Source organism: Sesamum indicum, linkage group LG16, assembly GCF_000512975.1.
Source record: "Sesamum indicum cultivar Zhongzhi No. 13 linkage group LG16, S_indicum_v1.0, whole genome shotgun sequence".
Classification (NCBI taxonomy): Eukaryota; Viridiplantae; Streptophyta; class Magnoliopsida; order Lamiales; family Pedaliaceae; genus Sesamum; species Sesamum indicum.
In genome coordinates, this window is record NC_026160.1 from 3,041,755 (window position 1) to 3,064,118 (window position 22,364).

Genomic DNA, 22,364 nt, shown 5'->3' on the forward strand with positions numbered 1-22,364 from the left:
ACACTGCTAAACTCTGAAGTTTGAGGTCCTCTGGTATATCTCTCCATGTAGGACAGTCCTATATGTCTTGTTTGATGGCAAAGATAACATACAATCGGTTGGGCTCCCGAACATTCACCAGTATGTCTCCTACCGCAATTGGCACAAGAAGGAATAGATCTTCCACTAAATGATCTAGTTGGACTTTGTCTTCCTCTAAATCCAACCAAAGTAGGCCCGCCTCTACTCGAAGACACTGAAGGAAACCTACTAGTCTGACCCATTCGTCGGCCTCTATACCAACCTCTCTGCGATCCAGAACCCCTAAAGGAAACTACACCACTTTATCCTTATGTAGGATTCAGGTTACCTGTCAATTTCTTCTATATAGCTACAGTAGAACACCTTTCTGTGGATGTCTCTTCTGCTCTAAGTGCCGCTTCCAGCAGCGCACCATAACTCGGAGGTTTAATTGCTATTCTCCCGAATCTCGAGTCTCAATCCTCACTCAAATTCATCTCTCCTCAATTCATCGATTCTCACCTCTTTTAGAGCATATTTTGACAACCTCACAAATTGCAACTCATACCCAGCAACGGATAACTCATTTTGCTTCAGTTCAAGGAATTTAACTTTCTTACGATTTCTGTAGTCCGACAGAGTGTATTTGTCAGCAAATTCTTTCAAAAAGGCATTCCAAGTTAAGGTGATTGGTCGATTCTTGCTCCTTGGAACTGTTTCCTACTGATCTAAGGCATCTTTCTCCAATAAGGACAATGCGTACCTCAACTTTTGCTCAGAATTGCATTCAATTCGATCTAACATTCTTTCCATGTTTCTCAACCATTCTTCTGCTTCTACAGGGTCAGTTGTACCCGCAAATACCTTCACCCCATGTCTCCTCACTATTTCATAATTTTTATCAATAACTGCATCCTATGATTGGAGTTGTGGTGGTGGAGCCATCTCTGCATCATTTCTAGGAACTGTTGCATAAAAGGTTTTATTTCTGGTTGTGGGCCATTTCTATTTTGGGCTTCTAACCATGATGTTCTAATACATGATCATGATCCTGCACAGACTCTAATAACTCAGTTAAGCTAGTAGCATTTTCAGTTGACGCTTCCATCCTATATGAACTTTACGTATAATATCACATTTCGTCTACTATTCCTAGAAAATCTAATCCCTGCCCTGATACCACCTAATGTAGCATCCTCTATTGCTACTACGACTATATCTCCCCTAAACATCATACTTAAAATAATCCCTGCATCTATATATATAAATATGCACATAATCAATATGCAGATATAATCTCAACGTCACAACAAACACAATCAACCTACAATATTATACATATACGCATATATCAAACGCCACAAAGTAATCCATCACAAGTAGTTTCCCCACTTTTAATTCCTCTTTATACAACCAAAATGTGATTTGTATTTTAACTGACAATGAGGAGAAAATTGCGTACTAGCCCGACCTAACTGAATATAGTGTTTGGACCTAACCTTCGACAGGTAGACACCTCAAGATCAACTCTTGAAAAAAAAATATCAACAAAGGAATGAGCCAACAGCTCAGTAAGTAAATAACCAGTCCTATCTACCTATGTATATCAAACATAGCCCAAACAACATAAGCAAGCAACACGCATAGAATATAATCAATTTAATCCCAACATAATCAATTTTATTGCACCACATAGCCAACTTGCAATAAAATAATCAATTAAACTCCTTTTTTTTTCCTAATTTACTTACCAGAAGGTGATATAGTATTTTTTTCATCAACTCAATCTCATCATTGTATAAGTTCAAGTGAATCCCCTTGACAGCCGACTCGTCAATCTTATTTTGCATCACAACTATTTTAATGCACATCATAGCTCTTTTATGACGCATCATAGCTCTTAATTGATTGAACCTAAGGGTTAGAGCCCTTAATCTCGTAGCCAAAGTGCTAGCATATGCGACCTTCAAAACTTTTCATAACTCGTTAGCCACTGGATACTTTTCATATTCATGGATCAGATTATCGTGCATGCAGTTTAACATAGTAAAGCGCGCACTCATATCTTGTTCCAGCATTGTATGCGTCTAATTCGCGACGAGATTGGGCAGTTTGTCCATTTGCAGGCTCTATCACCTCAGCCATGCTAGTGGTGAGATGATCAAGAATCTTTTTGTGATACGGAAAATACTGAATTTTCCTATGCCACATTGCATGGTTTCGACCATCTAATTTGCTACTACCATGAAGCTCAAAAAAAGCTAGTTCTTCGTTATTGTATTACATGTGCAAGTGTGTTAGGTACCATTCTATAATTTTATTCTGAATCCAAGTAAATATTATTATTTTCCTTAATTCAATGGGATCGAAAATTTCACATCCTTGCTAATAATCATCTCCCAAAGAAATTAAGATCATAATAAGAATTACCAATTCAAGAATAGAATTGCATTTTGTCCAACAACAATAAAACATGCTATAATTAATATGAATAAGTTGAATTTTGGTCTTCATGTCAAAATAATCTTATAGTCTATGGTAATAATTAACGAAACATATCCCAAAAATTACATGGCCTCGAAAATGGGCTGCAAAATACATATCCGATACAAAAATAACATTTATTCGCGACTACTACATCAATCTAAAGCAAAGGGATACCATATTATCACCTCCATAAATTATTTTGAACAACAAAAAAAAACAAATAACGTACATTATTCATGAGCACCCAAATGTTAACTCATGTTCCAATTAAAACAAACACATATAAGCATGATTTGCAATCACCAAGAGATGCAACAATAAGGAATGTTATTTCCTAAGCCATATTTAATCTTTGATAGAAAAATAAATAATATTGAAACTTAGAAAAATGACCCCCAAGAAAAGGTCAAATAATTTCATGAAATTGAAAACTTGATACTGATTTAGGCTTTAAAAAAGCACGAAAACAAAATATATATATATATATATATATATATATCTATAAAGTCAGCACGGTCAACCTTTGGTTAATGCAATCAACGCACAGTCAGTGCAATCAGCATGGTCAACCTTAAAAATTTCTTCAACGCAGGTCAATTTTCCGACAAGAACTTTGAAAAAATCAAATTAAATACATTTCACATCCATTTTTAATGAATCAAATACCGTTTTGAACCTCTTTTTTCATGCTCAACAATATGGCATAAAAATATGCATGTTCAAACAGTATATTTAGGCTCGATTTTCTGTGAAAAGAAAACTAATTTGCAATTAGCATTTGATTTACCAAAATAAATATTCAATCATTTTCTACCAAATTTGAACCATGTGTCTTCACATTAAGATCTATTCATGATAGAAAAAAGAATTCGAAAAAAAAAATTAATAAATAAACAAATGGGTTTTCAATTTCAAAAATACCCAAATTTATTAAACAAAATAATTTTCACTAAAAAGGGAATACATCATTCATATGTAATCTCATGAATCATCAAAAATTATTCATGGCATAAAATTAAATACATACATGCTTGTTTATATATATGAAGCGAGTACAAGTCTTAACGGTTTTGATACCACTTTTGAAAATTATAGCATATAAGTATCACATAATTAATACACATTGTACGTTAAAGGGTTTTGATAATTACCTCAATAGTTTAGTTTTGAAACCTGCAGCGGAATGAATTGAGGAACCCTGAATCTCTACGACTTGCCTACAAGCTTCCAAGCAATCCCTTAGACTTACAAGCACGTTCTTTGTTACCTCTTTGGATCGACACTCTCTTCTCGCCCTCATGGATTGCTACAAGAGCTATCCACCCAAATTCACACGCCTTAAATCCTTGGAGACTTTGGTGATATTAAGAGAGACTAGAAAGTATTTTCGAAAAGGTTTTATGTGAGAACGCACGTAGTATGAATTGTGTTTGTTGTATCCATAGAAACACCTATTTATAGGTATGTACAAGAAGAGTTCTGATCCCACATAAATTTGGAAGACTACAAATACTGTACCAGAAGATGTCTCGTCCAAGAAGGAGTCTTCCCAACAAAAATTTTGAGGCTATAAAACTCTATAAAATATAGATGTATATCTAATAAAAAAGAATATAAGTGACATATGGGGGTTGAATTGTACAACCAACTAAGATAGTTGATATAGAAAAGGGTCAAATGGTAACCCAAAATGATGATGAAAATTCGCAATTTTTGAAAAATTTAATTATTTTAAGGGTAAAATACTTTTGCTCCCTAAATTATTTTTGATGTAATATTCACCCTTCTAAATTAATAAATGTAATACTTACTCCTTTGGTTGGATAAAAATGCCTTCATACTTTGAATAATTATATTATTTTCAAAATATTTTAGCATTTTGCACATTAAATCGTTACAAAATTATTTTTTAATTAATTTTTTAATAAGAAAGAATTTAATTTAAGGTGGAGTATAAATTAATATATATATATATATAGTAGATACACTAAATATAATATAACCAACAACACATATATGCTTTTTAAAAGAAATTGACAAATATATATATTTAACCAAGTTAAATATATTAATAAATAAATAAATAAATATAAATATTTTATTATTTTTTTAAAGAAAATATATTAAAAAAGTTCGATATGTAATTACTCAGTTTTATCTAAGCGATCAATAGATAGTTAATAACTTAATTTTATTGCCAAATTAATAAAATCTTTTATAATTTATTTTTTGTGTTTTTATTGTATTCATTTATTACTTAATTTTGAGTCTGTAAAATATAATAAATTTAAATTATTTAACTCACTAATTTATATATATACTATTTTATTATTATTAAAATATAGTTTTTTCAATTAAGAAAATTTTAGTTAAGTTTAAAATACGAAATTGTTAAAAAAAATCTTTGAACTATATATAAATATAAAAAGGGCAATATTATTCAAAATTTTAATTATAATGAATAAATATTATATTTTTTATTTTAAAATTTAAATATTATATTAAAAATAGTTTAGAGGGGCAAATTGTATTTTATCCTTATTTTAATAATATTGGATATTCCAGTCATTTGATAGGCTCCATAATTGATCCCCACATCATATCTACAATAATTAAATTAAATAGTTTTACTGATTTTTATCTGGATCGGAGCTTATAAGTTATTATTTTGTTATTTTAAAAGCTTACAAGCTCTTTAAAATAAATTTAATAAAATTATATGTATTACCCTATAATTTAAAAAAATTATATTTAGTACCCTTAATGTTTGTTTCTATCAATAAATAAACCTCTCTGTTAGACAAAATTAATCGAATTTGCTAATATTAGCTAAAAAGCCGAATGAAAATTTTGTATTTATCCTTGAATAACTTGTTACTAAACTATTACAGGTCTAACAAGTATTTTCCGACCAAACTATACTTATATATCTTTACACGATAATGCATGTAACGTAACATATCTTCACCTTTATAAGGGTAAATTTTGTTAAGAAAAGATTTATTTAATCTATTATGAATGAGTAATAAATCAATCGTGAGTAAATATGAATTTTATTCAATTTTTTGCTGGTATCAACAAATGGGGTGAATTTTTATTAACGAAATGATTTATTTGTTACACCGAACTTCAGGGAGTGCATGGGGTGAATTTTTATTAACGAAATGATTTATTTGTTACACCAAACATCAGGGAGTGCAATGTAATTGTCCATATATATTACTAGCACTGGTTATTAATAGCAAGCTTATGGTAATAACTTAGTGATAAAAAAAATATTATAGTTGACTATTATGATAATTTGTATTATCACTAATTTTCAGTAGTAACAAATATAAATCTTAAATGCAGCAGAAATTATTTACTTGGATTTCTTATTGAATAAAATGATAATTTTATCATAATAATTCTATTGTCACAAGATTAATATATGTCTTATAGAGATCTTAAAAATTATTATTTAATATTTATCCCTGACACTACATTTTGTTGTGGTGAAATGATGGGCGGGCCAAATTACCGGGTTCGGATTTTGATTTTAGGACTCATCTGGTTCGATGAGGGTTTAATAATACTTAAAAATATATTTAACTTATTTAACTTTTACTTAGTGCAAATATTTATAAAAATAAATTATATATTTAACATAATAATAACTTATTAAATACTTAATAACAACTTCTTTTAAAAAAAATATGTTTATCAATCAAAGAAAATGAGAATTTAATCGACTTTTGCGAGTTAGATTAGTTGGCTTGAAGCCGAGTCGGGTGAGAGTGGGTTTGAGACGAGGCGAAACAAATCTCTAATCTAATAGAGGTGGGTCGAGGCATATTCGAAGCTAGATTAGGATAGACTTCAGATCTTATAAATATTAAGTGGAATAAGAGGTGAATAGAAATTTATCCCCTTGTGATATTGAAAATGAATATATTTTCTCATTATGAAAAACATATAGCAATTTACCTCCTTATATTTTTTAAAATGAAATAATTTACCTCCTTATACAGGGAGGTAAATTGCTTCATTTTAAAAATTATAGGAGGTAAATTGTTCTCCTTTAAAAAATATAAAGAAATAAATCGCTATTTATTTTTGCATAAGAGAGTAATTTGCTTATTTACGATATTAGGAGGGAATTACTTGCATTTTTCCCGTGAAATAAGTCTCGAGTTTAATAAAACAAGTGGTAAATTGGTCTATTTGGCATTCTTGGAAAATTATTTTGTTCACCATCAAGTGTAAATAAGTCTCTCATTTTCATTTGTTTTTCAAGAAGCAATAAGTTTAATTGTTTAATAACCTAATTAATAATTAATTAAAGATGGGAAATAACATAATCAAGTACAAAAATGAGCAGAAAGTGCGGGAAAGAGCGGAGTCTGAGTAGGCAACCATATGAGGTTTCGAGCCCATTTCCCTGACGATGAGCAAAAGGGCAAACCATTTGGAGATGGAGGCTGAAATTGAGCAGCTTGTCAGCATGGGTTTCCCTACTGACCTCGCCGCCCAAGCCATGGCGGCCGCCGGCGGGAACCTCCTCAAAGCCACCGATTGGCTTCTCAATCAGAATAACCACCACCACCCTCCGATTGCTCAAACTCCCACTCCCCCATCATCCAATTCCAGCCCTCCCGTTGTCCAACCCAAGATCAATCGCTTTTTCCACTTCCACCCCAAGAAAGACCAGACCCAACAAGAGTCCGAAGAGATTGAGGGAGATGAACAGTCCCACTCGTTGGTTCATCCCAGAAAGCGTCAAAAATTGGCTGAAAATCAAGAAAATATCCAGAAACCCTCTCCGGAACCTCCGCCCCCGCCGCTAGCGGAGAGAATGCGGCCGCGCGTGCTCGACGAAATAGTGGGACAGGACCACCTCCTGGCAAGAGACGCCCTCCTCCGCTCGGCGATCGGCTGTGGCCGCCTCCCCTCCGTCATCCTTTGGGGCCCACCCGGGACCGGCAAGACCTCCATCGCCAAGGCCATTGTGAGCTCCTGTGGCGGCTTTGGATCTTCTTCCTACCGATTCGTTTCTCTATCCGCCGTGACTTGTGGGGTAAAGGATGTCAGGGAGGCTGTGGAGGAGGCCAGAAAATCGAAGTTGAAAACGAGCAAAAGTACTGTTCTTTTTCTTGATGAGGTCCACAGGTTCAACAAAGCGCAGCAGGATTCATTTCTGCCCGTAATAGAAGATGGGAGTATAGTGTTCATCGGCGCCACCACAGAAAACCCGTCGTTCCATCTGATAACGCCGTTGTTGTCCCGCTGCAGAGTTTTAACCCTCACTCCATTGAAACCCCATCATATAACAATGCTAGTGAAACGAGCCGTTTTTGATGAGGACCGGGGACTGGCTGCAAGCCTAAAGCGATTGGTTAAGTTCGAAGTAGATGATGATGCAACAGAGTTTTTATCTTTGCACTGTGATGGAGACGCCCGGGTGGCGTTGAACGCCCTTGAGGTCGCGGCCACGACTGCCTCTGCACGAGCCAAAGAATGTAACACCGATGAGGATTCTCGGGTTTTGGTTGTGGTTTCTGTAGATGAGGTTAAAGAAGCATTGCAGTGCAAGCATTTGGCCTATGATAGAGCCGGGGAGGAGCATTACAACCTCATAAGCGCCCTCCACAAGTCAATGAGGGGGAGTGATGCCGATGCAGCTATTTATTGGCTGGCAAGAATGGTGGAAGGAGGTGAAGAGCCGCTCTACATTGCACGTCGGCTCATTAGGTTTGCGAGTGAAGATGTGGGCTTGGCTGATCCCCAAGCTCTAACCCAGGCCGTTTCTTGTTACCAAGCATGTCATTTCATAGGGATGCCAGAGTGCAATGTTATACTTGCACAGTGTGTCGCATATTTGGCTCTGGCACCTAAGTCGGTTGCTGTATACCGAGCGATGGGATCTGCACAGAAGGTGGTGAAGGAATCGATAGGACAGAATGAGGGGGTGCCGCTCCATTTGAGGAATGCACCGACAAAGCTAATGAAGGATCTTGGTTATGGGAAGGGATATATATATCCTCCTGATAATCCTGACTCGTCATCACAGGCGTATCTGCCTCCGTCACTTGAAGGTTACAAATTCCTCCATTGGCCATAGAAATTCGAAGGTGTCTTGTAGTCGTATAGGACGAGGTTGTGATACTTAGTTTTTGTTATTTTAGATGTGGTCTTGTTTTCATGGAGCTGGAATGCTAGGAAGAGATGTGCCTGATCAAGACTTCAATCTATGAGTAGTTTTGTTCAGTGAATGGATTGATGTACACAAATATGAAGCATGTTAACTTGGAAGATGGTTTTCTTTGAGTACAAATGGGGGTTGGGGACAACCATAAGTTTGGTTGAAACAAGCCAATAGCTTATGGTTGGAGACTGATTGTACTCCAAGGCAAAAGAAGGGCTTTTGTACTTGTAGTTCTCAACATGGAAACAAATATCTTTGACACGTGATTGGTCAATTTTTTAAAATATACATTAATTATATTACAGTTATTATGTAATTTGTTCAAATCCAACTAACGATCACAATGAATGTGATATGCGAGCAAACACTTAAATAATTCTGTTTCAAATTTCATTATCTCATTGAAGAAATTACAAAGTTAATTCAAACTTAGAGGGTATATATGCTTTTCAAAATATCTCATTAGATTTGAAAGCTTCTAGTAAACAGTTGGATAAGGTCTTCTCTAAAGAGCTTATAAATTTTAAATAAGATATTAGAATTTTATAAACTCTTTGAAAAATAAAAAATACAAAGAAAATAGAGCAATCCATTGTTATTTTAAGATTTTTTAGTTTTTTTTTTTCTATTTTAACATCTTGAGAGACGAAAACACCTAAAGCTAGCAGCAGGGCGACTATGCTAGATTTAACATCTCTAAACTTTTAAAAATATCTCACAAGATATATGAACTCGTAATATGTTCTGAATAAATTTAGCTACACACCGTCTTAATTTGGAAAGAAAACGTGAAAATGAACAGAAAAACATAAAAGCAATTTTTCATTATCTTATCCTTTCTTACAATGCATAGTTTCATTATATGGTTCTATCATATGCTATGGTGAATCACATTTCATTCCTGGTATAAGAAAGAGAATTCTGAATTCCGAGAAAAGATGAAATAAACCAAAGAGAACTTCTGACAAATTGAGGTTTTCCCTTTGTCACTTTGCTGGTAACATCCGTTAGATCAAGACAACTATTTGTACACTCGCCATCGAATGATGGTAAAAAGGCAAATTACAAGAGATACAGAAAATAATAAAAAAAAAAAAACAGAAGGTCACTTATCTCAGGACAGATTTATATACCCTTTCCATCTAAATTACATTTAGCTAGTTCTAGGGAAAGCAAGCAGAGTCTGCCGTCTATGGACATCCCTAGCAAAGCTCATACGAGTAAGTATGAACGAAAGTGATGGTGAAAAATAACTCCTTGAATTTTGTTGCAATGGAGTTGGCCATCACAGTAAGGAACAGATTTCAACCTACCACTTCTTCTGAGTTGAGAAAAATGTAGTTTCTTAGAGTTGTAAAACTCCCGGATCACTATGAAACAGAATTTTCAAAAAGTTGCTAATGCTATATATACAAATGGGATTTTATCAAGAATTGCCAGCAACCTCTGCTGCACGTTGCCTCATCATTTCCATAACGGCAGCTCTTCGTCGTGAATCAGACTGCTGTTGCAGCCTTCTCATATGCTCCTTCAAGTCCCTGCATCAATCGTGAGAGAATTTAGAAGCATGATTTTCCACACTAAAGGAAAGATGGTAGAGGAGAGAGCAGGGCACTGTCGATGTAGCAAGAGGATTTTTAGAACACACCTGCAACGAGGTACAGTGCACTGGGATTCTTTGCATGCTCGAGCATGAAGCTGAAGGAGGTACCACATTTTCTTACACAAATGACAACCTCCAGAAGCACGTACTTTGCACAGCATACCATGGCGGAAAAGTCCCTTCACTTTGCGACAATTTGGATACTGGCAATGTGGAGATCGACATTGAGAAGCATGCACCAGGAGATCAAGCATTTTCCTAAGCTGCAAGAATGAATAAAAAATTTCATTTCATGAAATCTGAGCCAAGAATTTAATGCTTCCATGGATAGGTCATGTAAACAACCACGCGAGTTATTAACCATCTCGACTTTGATTTCATGATTGTTCAAGCACCTTATAGAAATTGATCTGTAACTTCCACATAATCCCTCTGAAAGAACTAAAGGATCTCCCACTTATGTTAACCATTAACCAATTATTTACTTGGGTGGTGGATTTTTCAAGTGCTTTGACAGATGTAGTTGATGGTTTGTCACAATTTTATGTTTTCTTGATCATTCTGATGAGGTGCATAAATGCTTAATGGACAAGTCATCTCAAGTAATCAGATAGATAAAAAAAAGGAGAGTGGGTTGTTGTATAATCTCTCTTTAGAAAGTTATGAAGAACACAATAAAATACAGAAGACAGATAAGACAAAATAAAAGCTCCGAGCAATGTGAAAAGAATGAAAATAAGGAAAGCACTAGTTACCTGCATAACTCTCAATTGCCTAGCTTCTTTGTTCTGTGCATCGTGATCATTAGATTGGTTGTTGCTCAATTTATGAGGATGATCTCTTCCTCCATCCTTCTCATAACAAGCATTGCATACATCATAATCAGGGCATGTATCACATCGCCAACCATGCCCAGCTTCTATGTCAAGGTGGCATGTAGCACATGACGTCACAAATGCTGGGGCAGTAGGATTGTGGAGATGATAGAGAACCATCATTGAAGAATGCTTAGCTCTGCGAAGAGTATCATATTGATAATGGTTTCCTTGACAAAGGCTCAGAAATGCCTGTCTTGTGTCAAAGAATTCACTCTCCAGAATTTCATTATCTCTGGTATCATCGGGGACTCCAGTGATTTCCACCTGCACATTTGTAAACTTCTTATTCCAAATCCTAAACTTATGCGAAACACGTGGAGTAATAAATACCAAACAAAAAGTCAGCCAAAATCATGATCCTATAGGCTTACAGGATAAAGTGCATGTTTGTCCTTTTGATTAATAGGATGTCTCTCCCTGTGCTCACGTTTTTGCTCCACATCGTAGCAACTGAAAAGGAAAATAGGTTTGATAAATTCAATGGCACAATTTAATGCATGTTGTTATTCCTGGACATGATTGATGAAGCCTAAACAGATGTATTCGCTGCAGAGAATTGAAAGGTTGATATGTCAATCTGTTGTTATTCTTGCAAGCAACAATTTACTTATAAACTGAACCAAAATAAAGCTTGAATGAAAAACTATAAGAACACAAGAAAGTGGAAGAAAATAGTTCAGACTAAAATCACATCCAACAAAAGATGCATCAATCATATTATACACCAATTATATCATGTCTTCACCTAAATAATTTAGGGACTTGCGCTCTCATTCTCATAAAGCACCTAGACCAGACAGGTGCTTAACAAGTGAAAAGGTCATCACAAACAACAAAAGAAATCCGAATAGTAGATCCGACGAAGAAATCACACATCAATAAACTAAGAGAAACGACAACATCAAATTTGTTACTTCTTGTCACTCTACATATTTGAGTTGCTAAGCACAAATTGCAAAACTTTTGATATTGAATTGTTTGAAATTTCCTTACAAATTCTATCCTCAGACCCGACATCCTAAGACAAAATATTAGACTGATAATCTCAACTGTACACAAAATAAGTATCACAAAAGCACAAAAATCAACACAAGTTATTTCATTTCTCTGTAATGTTTTTTCCTATAAGAGCAGTCAGTCACACTTAACGATCATGATTTCTTTCTTCTCTTTGAATAGCCATAATGTCTCCATCAAGCATATAGAAAGATTGACAGATGTGCTTGATTCATGATACCAGAAATTAAACATTACTCTAGAAAAATGAATAGACGCGATGAAGTTTTACTTTAATAAGACAAAAGCCCTTAGAATCCTTACTTGTTGCAAAGCTGGAAGTTTTTGCACTGTTTGCAAGACCAACGATTTCCAGAAACCATCAGAATGCAGCAGTGCGAGCATGCATGCTGTAAGTGAACCATGATAAAGTCTTCCTTCATTGGAGATATAGTCTCACCAAGCTACGGAAAAAATGAAGTTACAAAATAAGTGTCTTCACATGTACAATTAGATAAGGAGTCTAAGGACTATCAAAGAACCATAAAGAGTGGAAAGAAAAGATGAGGTTGAACAGACTAAATAATCCCTCAAAATAGCATCACCAGAGGTTAATCCTCAAATGTTGTGTTCTTTAGGGAAAAACAAAACTAGTTTTACCATATCAGATAGATACTCAAGCAAAAGTAAAGAAATTAGGGCAAAGAAATTACTTTATGCATTAACATCAAATCCTTTGATGCATTGCTAGAAAGATCGGTCTGGCCAGATGCCTTTAGAGCTCTTTTTGTAATGCTCTTTTTCATAAATCCCTTCTTATGCTGCTTTTTTCCATCCTCGTCTTGTTGCAGTTGATAGAGGATGTCCTCTGCAGCACCAGGCCAATAATCTCCATCGAAGTATGGCAGCCGAGCTGCAGTTACTTTTGCTTTGCATTCACCCGTAGAAACAAAGAAATGTTCATACAGATTAGTCAGATCGACTACAATATTTTCCTTTGAAGCTTTCCGCAACATGGACAAATACCTGAAACCAGAGATGAAATTCAGGAAAGACAATGGCATGCATAAGAACTCTTAATATGTTCAACAGCCTCAGAAAGTGACAGCAACCAAACTTACCACTCTCGAAGTTTATCAGATTTGGGTGTCTTTTGAATTTCTGGGTGGCAATACAAAATGTAGTCTTCACCCTTCAGTGGGGGGCAAGCCCATATATAACAGCTTGTAAAACCACGCCTTTTGCAATATTCCAAGTACCCAATCTGAAACGCAGATTAATGTTGAGTATTCAAACTACAAACGGTAACAAAGATTTGTTTCCTAAATACATCAGCTGTAGTAGCCATGCAAGAACAATAAAGTCAGAAACTTGCCAAAATTTCATGGTAGACAAATGTCCTAAGAGCTTCTCCTGTCACTGCTCTGACATCTGGCCTGAAATACTTAACAGAGTCCAGGTAAGAGAGGTAGACTCGGCGATGATTAGGCTGCTGACATTCAGATCCAAATTCTTGCACATACATGCCGAATAAGCATACTTCGACACCTTCAATTCTTTGAAATAACAGTATCACCTGAAAGATAGAAAATATAGTTTGAAGTGATATATTGATGACAAGCAGTAACAACTCAAAGATTTTACATAAACTACTTATCCAAGCTTAAATAAACCAACGAACTACCAGCTAACATGAGGAATAATTTCAAGCAACAAATCCACAGTCCTCAAGATAAATTAATAAAAAAGAAACACCAACAGAAGTACTAGTAACGAAAGGTCGAATTAAAAAACCTACTAAAAAAGTTTAACTTAGTATGTTCAGAACTCAGATGCGATCATTGCAATCCCTGCCATAAAATTTCTTGATGCTGATACAAGGTACAAATTAAACCAAATATGCTAAATTAACATCTTTTCCATTTAATACAACTTCCTATGTGCAGCATCCATTTCTTTCCAAAAACAGAGAACAAATTCTAATAAGTGGACCCATTCAATCTACAACTCTTACATTTTCTATCACATAGTGTATACATCAAAAGAAATTAATACAAAGCAGGAAACAGAAGTCCATATTTCAGTCTGCCAAACAATTTCTCGTTCGTACGCCATACCTTAGATTTATATGGGAACTCTACTGGATAATTTTCCTCTTGGAAAATTTCAAGAAAGCGTGGCTTAACATCCAACTTTTTGTCCACTGAAGACACGACCCTTACAACAAGTGCTTCAGCTCCTGGTACCTGGCAGATTAATCACATAAATAAAAACTCAATCAAAAATACTCAGTAGTTAACACAGAAGGTACATAATGTTTTAGTGAATTTGGAGGTATGGAGACACAATTACAAAGTCCAAGCCAATATGTCAAATTTAATAAAAATACAGTGCGAAAAACAGTTTGATACAAAACCTGGAATTAATGCTAACACTGATTCAGTAAATATTTCCATCTGAAGGTCCAAATACTAATTATAGTGATTAAAAAAACCTTTAAAAATCGTGAAATGTACAACCTCAAACATAAAATCACCCCTGGATACTTGAGAGTAGGAAATAGAACATAAAAGAAACATTGAAAAGTTATTTTGTTGATTTAAACGGAAAAACAATTAGATGTGATACTTGTATGAAAATGGATAGAGTCCCCTAATACTGGTTAAGAAGTTATCCTTATTAGTCATAAAAGCTCAGCAGGAGTCGTTGGGTGAACTTTCCTTGAGGTGGTAAAGTCGGACTTCTTGGCAAGTCCCATAAAATATCAGCTAATTATGTCTCCATTAGTATCTCCAAGACGTGCACATTAGATCAGAACATTCAACTGGAATATTTTAATAGGAAAATACAGCTGATACTACAAATAAGTAAACAAGATCACCTCATCATAACTTTTTCCTTGAAGCCTAGCTCTTTCATGCCTCTCATGCTTCAGCTTCGCAAATAATCTTTGTTCCAAGTGATCACTCAAATTTGTTCTAGGCAGATCCTTTGCTCCAAGAACAGCACTCTGTGGCAACGGCACACGTTCTCCTCTTTCTACTTCTGCCATATAACAATTCGGACAAGTGTACTCAGCTTGCCCACCATCGTTTCTTCTGCCATTGAACAATGCACATATTTGATGTTGCCAAGCTTCGCACTTGTCACATTGAACCCACTGCAAAAATAAATTTTTAGTATCTTGTGGGACTATCTCTCATATAAAAAAGCATTTGCAAGTAAATGTGACATACCCACTCTTCAATTTCCTCATCGTTTTTCTTCTTCTCTGCCCTTGCCTTTGGAAGAGTAGCTCCATCTACTACAATGGTGTCTCCACGAGCATCATTATAACATGGAATGCAGAAGCAATGACGAGTTTCACCAGCTCCAATGGTGTAATACATGGCATTTCTTTTAATGCGAGCACCACAAGGTGTACAATATATAGGAGGAGGTTCAAAGGTGAGCTTTTCAACCGCACACAACTGGCAAGAATTTTCACTCATTGAGTGCTCCATTGCTTGATTTCTTTCTGCTTTTGCTTTGCTCTGTGGAAACAAAGACAAGTTAATTTTCATCATTGTGAAGGTTATGACTCCTTCAAAGAGCATATATGGTGCATAATGCTTCTTGCGAAGGTAAAGTCATAAATGAGTGAGATTGAATCAAGAAATGCCACTTATAAAACCCACTTCTCCTCCAAACCAAAGAGGTTCGAACAAAAGCAAGGTAACAAATAAAAGAAAAATAAAAACCAAAAACTTGTTGGTCAATACACCGAATACTAATTAGTAAGAAATCCACAGGTAACCTAGAGAAATAGCTCAACCAAGTCGCATTCCTTAACATTTTTTTCTGTAATCAACAATTCTAAGCCTAATAAAGAAATGGTCATTCTGGTATCTTGAAAGCCACTTTTAACTTTTTCAATTCCCTAATGATCACCTCCCCACCCAGAGAGAGAGAAGTGTCAAACAAAGAAACTAAGGCAAACAGAACTTAGATGCTTCCCAATTCCGGCTTCTTGGACAACTGCATTTCAAATTTCTAGTTAATGCTTATGATGAAACTTCTGAATCCATCCAAGCAGACAAACTAAAGCAGAAAGAACTCAGATGCTTCCGGATTTTGCTTACTTGGAAAACGGCATGTCACATTATAGTCCATACTAATGATGAAATATTCATGAAAATTCTTTGAGGTGCTAACAGTAACGTTCAGGAGCCTAGTTATGGTCATTTCTTGTTAAACACAAAACATGTTACACCAAGCAGAATATCAATGTAAGTGTTGGTCTAGCAAGATAGACAAAACATATGCATACAAGACTGACCTGGCCTACCCACTGTCTAAGGCCCATAATGTGCTCACGGACTTGTTCTGGGGTGAACAATTCTATCATTGATACTCCCTTTATTTTAGGCTTCCCGGACTTGGATGTATTCCCGGTAGGTGCTGAAGTGTTTTCCAGCTTAGCCTGCCCCATTTCCTTATCAGCCTTAATGACCTCCTGCCCAGCAAATCCAGCAGGGTTATTTGCCACAATAGGACCACCTTCAGGACTTTGGATGCAGACATCATCCAAGTTGTCCTTAATTTTGGTATTCTTCGGACTTAACTGTCCAAATGCAACACTTCCAGGAAGCTCCATCTTGACTTCAGAAGTTTCAGATTTCATTGGAATATGTGAATCATGATGCTGTTCATTATGATGTGCATCCTGAACATGATAATCATTAATGTTAGAAGCCAAGGCAACAGTGCGTTCACTTTCAGGGACAAGAATCTGGTGGTCTTGTTCAATTTTAATGCGCTTAAGAGGAGGTTGTAAATCTTCTGGAGTTTCAGCTGCCATTTGATCCGTCTTTGCAGTTGATTGTCCAATTTCAGCAGTATCAAGGGAATTACAAGATCCGTTGACTGAACTAGGCAACCCAGAAGTGAGATCAGAACGAGCAAATGCCTTCAATTGTGCCTGCACAAAATCCTTCACAGGAACACATACAGGGCAGTTTGTATCACGGCAGCGCCTGTGATGATTGATTAAAACCCTCGTAGCCCGGCAACGAGGGTACGTACACTGAAAGACATCGCAACATTCCATATGTTTCAACAGCTTCTGAACCGTTAAGCAATGAGGATCATGGCATTTGCCTTCTGGGGCAGGACATCGACGAGCATGTCTCAAAAACAGCAGCCATCTCTGTTGGTTCCTGAACTGTCGTTCACGAGTAATGTTACTAGATCGACATCCAGCTTCACCTATGTTCAGAGGTTGCGACCGTGAAGGGTCAGATTGGCCATTCAGTGATTCTTCCGAGGATAAATTATTTGGTTGAGCTCCAGCTTGCCCAGTTAACCTGTGATGAAAACCATCCTGCATAGTTTGATCAAGTGGGAGTCTTCCTGATACATTAGATGCAACTTCGGACTTGGAATGCCATTGACCATGGTACGCTGCATCTTGTTGGATGCCACCAGAAAGACCAGAAAAATCACTTTGAGGGTCAGCAACAATTTGCTGTGGATTCAACGACTGCTGCATCTGCTCTGAAGCTTGATCTAGTGAAGAACAGACATCCAGGGGACCAGACGGCTGAGTGGTTCTAGAATGGTCATCCATAGAGTTCTGTTGCAACTGATTCTGCATATCAGAAACCAGGAAGGGTTTTGAAGATTCTGACTGTAGACCGTCATCAGGATGATCTGTCCCCATACCAGACTTTGCCTCAGAAACTATATTTGATGATGGCTGGGACTGGCTGAAAGAATTACTCTTTAACAAAAGCTGGTTTTGCATTTGCATTTTCTGTTGAACTTGATGCTGAGCAAGTTGCCTGTGCTGAAACTGATGGGATGGCTGTTGAAACTGTTGATGTTGATGAGGTTGGACCAGATTTTCTTTTACTAAATACTGTGACTGAAAATTCATTCTTTCAGGTTGATCAAGTGCTTGAGGCTGCATATTTGTTTTCGGCATGGATGGCATTGATACAGTATTCAAGCTTTGGTTGTTTATCATTGATCCAACATTGGTCACAGGAACATACAAGTTCCTGGATCCTGAAGCATCAGCCGCACAAATTCCATATCCATCACCTGTCAAGCATAAGTGTTGAAGTGAGTATACAATGTAAAACTCTATATTTAATTAAAAAATATTTTTGCATCACCTCTCCTGGCACGCATACTTGAGTGGCAAAGACAGAGAGAAAGGGGGGAGAAAGCATGGAGTCAGTAGTGAAGAGAGTCAAGAGAGAAACAGAGTACCCTGCATTACTGGTTGTTGATGTTGATCAAAATGCTGATGCAAGGGCTTCGTGGAGTTTCCATATATGTTTCCTGTTAAATGACCCTCGGTGGTTCCTGGATTCATCGCGGATATATTTTTTCCTGTCATCCCCAACCCTCCAGTTAATGGCCCACTTGATAATCCAAAGGACTTCTGCTGCAATGTAGATCGGATTCCACCACCCATATGCCCACCAATATTGTGTAAGATGCGACTATTTTGACCACCAGCATGCTGCTTTTGTAGCATAGGCTGTGATGCACTTGTAGATTCAACAGCAGGACATACACCACCACTATTTGATGATTCCATGTTCATGAGAGTGTCGTTACTAGCATTACTATTTATGTCATTATTATTAGAATTATTAACTCCAGGAGTGGGGATCATTTGACTTGTGATTCTGTGTACACCTGTGGATGTCATCGTGTTAGCTCCCCCAGTATTGACTGAGAAAACAGGTGATGACTGTTGATACCCACCAGCCAAAGCTCCTGCAGAACATAATTTGTGAAAAAGAGTTGTAAGTCATGTGATATTCCATAGATCACAAGACTAAATAACACAAAACAAACTAAAAGAACCACCGTGCACACTCCCGGAAGACCCATTTCGAGTTGGCAAGAAGTTCCCAGAATTGACTGTAGACTGTGCAACTGAGCTGGAGCTATTGGTGGCGACAAGAGAACTATCCACAGATGAAGTCCCAACCATGCTTGAATTCCCAGTTTGCTGAAACCCAGGAGTTGGAATCATTGTACCAGCAGGTGGAAAAGAATTAGCATGTGAAAACTGCTGGTTGTGGTTGCTCGTAGGGAAGCGCTTAATCAGAATGTGCAAACGACTTTCCAAAGTTGCCAGGTTTAGATACTCCTCCTGAAAAATAGAAGCAATACATGAGATTAAAATATTCAAAGGGCTTGATCAAAAGTATTTCACTAATATATGTTGGAATTCCACAAAATCCAACATTTTATGAATCCTTGGAATTCGATAAGCATATGTTATACACGAAAAGCATAATTTGATAAGGCAACTACAAGAAAAAATAAAATGGAAAAGTAACATGCCTTTGTCGTAGCACTCTTGAACAAACCCTCCTCTAGGCGTTTCACTAAATCGATCATTTTCTTAGTAGGTACTTCATGAGATTGTTGACGCCGCAGCGTTAGAAATTCCCAGCTGCAGAAGAGAAAATTTAAAACTTCAGCAGGTTCATCAAGCATGAAATTTCATTGATAACAGCATTTATGAAGTGAACTTTGGCACATCACAAAACAACAAAAACACCACCAATAGAGGAGACAAGTTAGTAAAAGAGCATTCAATACCGACTAGCGGAAAAGGATAATACATCATTTCCTAGACGCGAATAAGAAACAGATGCACATATCACTATATCCACTATCTCTATTCAGCGGAAATTAGCATAGCAATCACGTAAAAAGAGCAGTCAAATTTTTTTCAACGTTAAAAGAACCCATAATCATACAAACAGAACACAGAAGAAGCAACAAACATCTGCTTGACCAGTGAATCTTCCTTAAAAACTTCCACGAATACAACTTTTACCTTTATCAAGGTATTAAATGTTATTGTGATAAGTACCATAAAGAAGAAATGGAGCGGGTTAGTTTTCCAAGGCCAGAAAAAACTGATTGTCGGAAACTACACCTACACGTGTCCCTCATTGCTCAAATATTGTCATAATGCAGAAAGATGAAATAAAAAAGAGCAAGTTTAAGCAAATTGACATGCAGTTATTAAGCTTCTCCAGCATTCAGTTGCATATACTATCAACAAATCAGCAAAAGGTAAACATGAGTTATTTTAAAATCATAGAGAAACTGCCAAAGGCTATAATACCACATCAATCTGCAGAGAACACAGACACCTGCAAATTTTCAAACATGTGTTGCCAGAGAATGTTGTTTTACCAAATTTTCTTATTTTTATCACGGAGTGTCGTAAGTTCAATTATAACGGCTATAACAATCACTATTTGAAAGTATATCTTTGATTGACATAAATAAGAAGTCTTACATCTTCTCTTGCATATATCTCCGTGTTTTCACAATCTCTGGGTCCATACTTTGGACATTACGAGGAACGCTAGGATTTTGCATCTGGCCGGAAACAGGATTTCCATTTTGGTGTGGTAACCCAGGCAACATAGCACCAGCTTGGTTAGATACCTGTCCAGAAATCTGCCCTGGATGGTGCTTTTGTAAATTCATCCTTATCTTAGACCAATAAATATTGCTTCATACCATGAAATCAGACTTCCTACAAAAAAACACAAAAACCTAACTAAGTTATGCAGCTCTCTCTACTGAAGTCTCATCCGCAACAAGGCTAGTCAACTCCGATGGGAAACAATGGAACATCCGAAGTTGGACCTGAAAAGCAAACAACAAAAATTTAAAGGAAAATACAAAAAGAGAATCATTTTAGTTAAAATTATGAAAACATTGCAAATTCATCAAGCCTACAACCCTCTTTTCAAGAAAAGAGACAGTAAGAAAACATTCCAAAAAGAGAAGCATCTAATAAAGATCCAGAAGCACATACTGATTGATGGCTGCATAAATTCAACACAAATTTGCATTTGCTAGCCTACATTGATGTGCACAGTCCACTTCTTCTAGTGAATCTAGTCCCATATACTAATATATTTAGATTGTCCAACAATAATCAATGCAAAATAATTTCACCCTTCACTTCATAGCAATTTCCCCCCATAAAATTATAGGAGAGGAAGGGACTTCACGAGAATGCCTATCCCTCACAAGATACTCCAGGGACGGCACCTACAAACTGCTGATTACGTCAGAATACAAATGGATTTCTTTTAATAGTTCCATAACATCATCTAATACTGAACTTATTGTATCCAGCTTAAGAAAATGCAGAACCTGAATGCCCAGCTCTTAGATACTGGAAATATACAATCAAAATGATCAATCAGAATACAAAAGAACAAAACAATTTTTCACTTTACTGAGCAGCATCGGTACCATTTATAGATGATGAAATCAAGTAGCAATTAATACTCATCCGCCTCTGCCTCCCAAAAAACAAAAAAGAAGAAAAGGAGAGAACACACAAAATCTACAAGAAATTTAAGCTATTGCACACAATCTAGGCTTTCAACTCTCCCACATCAAACAAAAATGCAACCAAATTTATGGCATTGAATTTTCCAGGAGCCTGATCACATGCATAATCACATACAAAGAGAGCAATTACCCATGCATACGTATTGGGCAGGCTGAAATAACTGCATATATCTGATAAACTCAAAATTCAGATGAAAATCATTGAAATCGGAACAAGCTAGGGTTTCATCAAATTGGGGGAAATCAAATTAGGGCATCAATTCTCGTCAAACCAATGCTGGATTAGCAATTGGGTAAAGCTTGATTGGAAGCAACAATTAAATCAAACATACAACAAAAACTCACGGAAAATCACAGAGCGCGCCAAAAACTGATAGCACGGGGAACAGATAGTCGAGCGAACAGATACAGAAGCGAATAAACCGCAGAAATCCCAACGAGGCAGCCGTCGCTGCGCCTAAACTTAACCGGCGTCGCGCCGAGGTTACGGCGGAGAACGGTGATTTTTAGAAGAAAGGGGCTGATTCCAGAATTTGGGTATTTTGTTAATTTCCGAGTGTAGAATGGGCGGTATTTAACTTTTTTTTTTTTTTTTAACTTTTCTTTTTCCGATGGATTTCTGTAGCCAAATTACGTATTATCTCTATATGTAATATTGCGGATTGCCCCTCCCACAATATTCGTTTTCCAATTTGACCCCAATAATTCCATATATATTTCAATTGCCCCATCATTTGAGACTTTTATGTCATTTCAAATAACTTGAGGGTTTTAAACTAGAAATACTAATAACTCTTACTACACGTCAATACATGTCCAT

General features: G+C 36.4%; 2 protein-coding genes across 2 annotated transcripts; one reads left to right on the forward strand and one right to left on the reverse strand.

Annotated features, from left to right (window-relative positions):
- On the forward strand, positions 6,840–8,868 carry LOC105178651 (ATPase WRNIP1). The gene has a single exon (XM_011102162.2). The coding sequence runs from the start codon at positions 6,914–6,916 to the stop codon at positions 8,585–8,587; it is 1,674 nt and encodes a 557-aa protein (XP_011100464.1). The 5' UTR covers positions 6,840–6,913; the 3' UTR covers positions 8,588–8,868.
- LOC105178653 (histone acetyltransferase HAC1) lies at positions 10,071–22,146 on the reverse strand. Its single transcript, XM_011102163.2, has 17 exons — positions 21,890–22,146; positions 20,469–20,824; positions 19,496–19,607; positions 19,013–19,301; positions 18,404–18,919; positions 16,467–18,232; positions 15,385–15,681; positions 15,030–15,308; positions 14,266–14,394; positions 13,524–13,724; positions 13,270–13,412; positions 12,862–13,174; positions 12,473–12,612; positions 11,524–11,602; positions 11,030–11,416; positions 10,320–10,537; positions 10,071–10,209 (listed from the first exon to the last, which is right to left on the reverse strand). The coding sequence occupies exons 2-17, from the start codon at positions 20,660–20,662 to the stop codon at positions 10,098–10,100; spliced, it is 5,175 nt and encodes a 1,724-aa protein (XP_011100465.1). The 5' UTR covers positions 20,663–20,824; positions 21,890–22,146; the 3' UTR covers positions 10,071–10,097.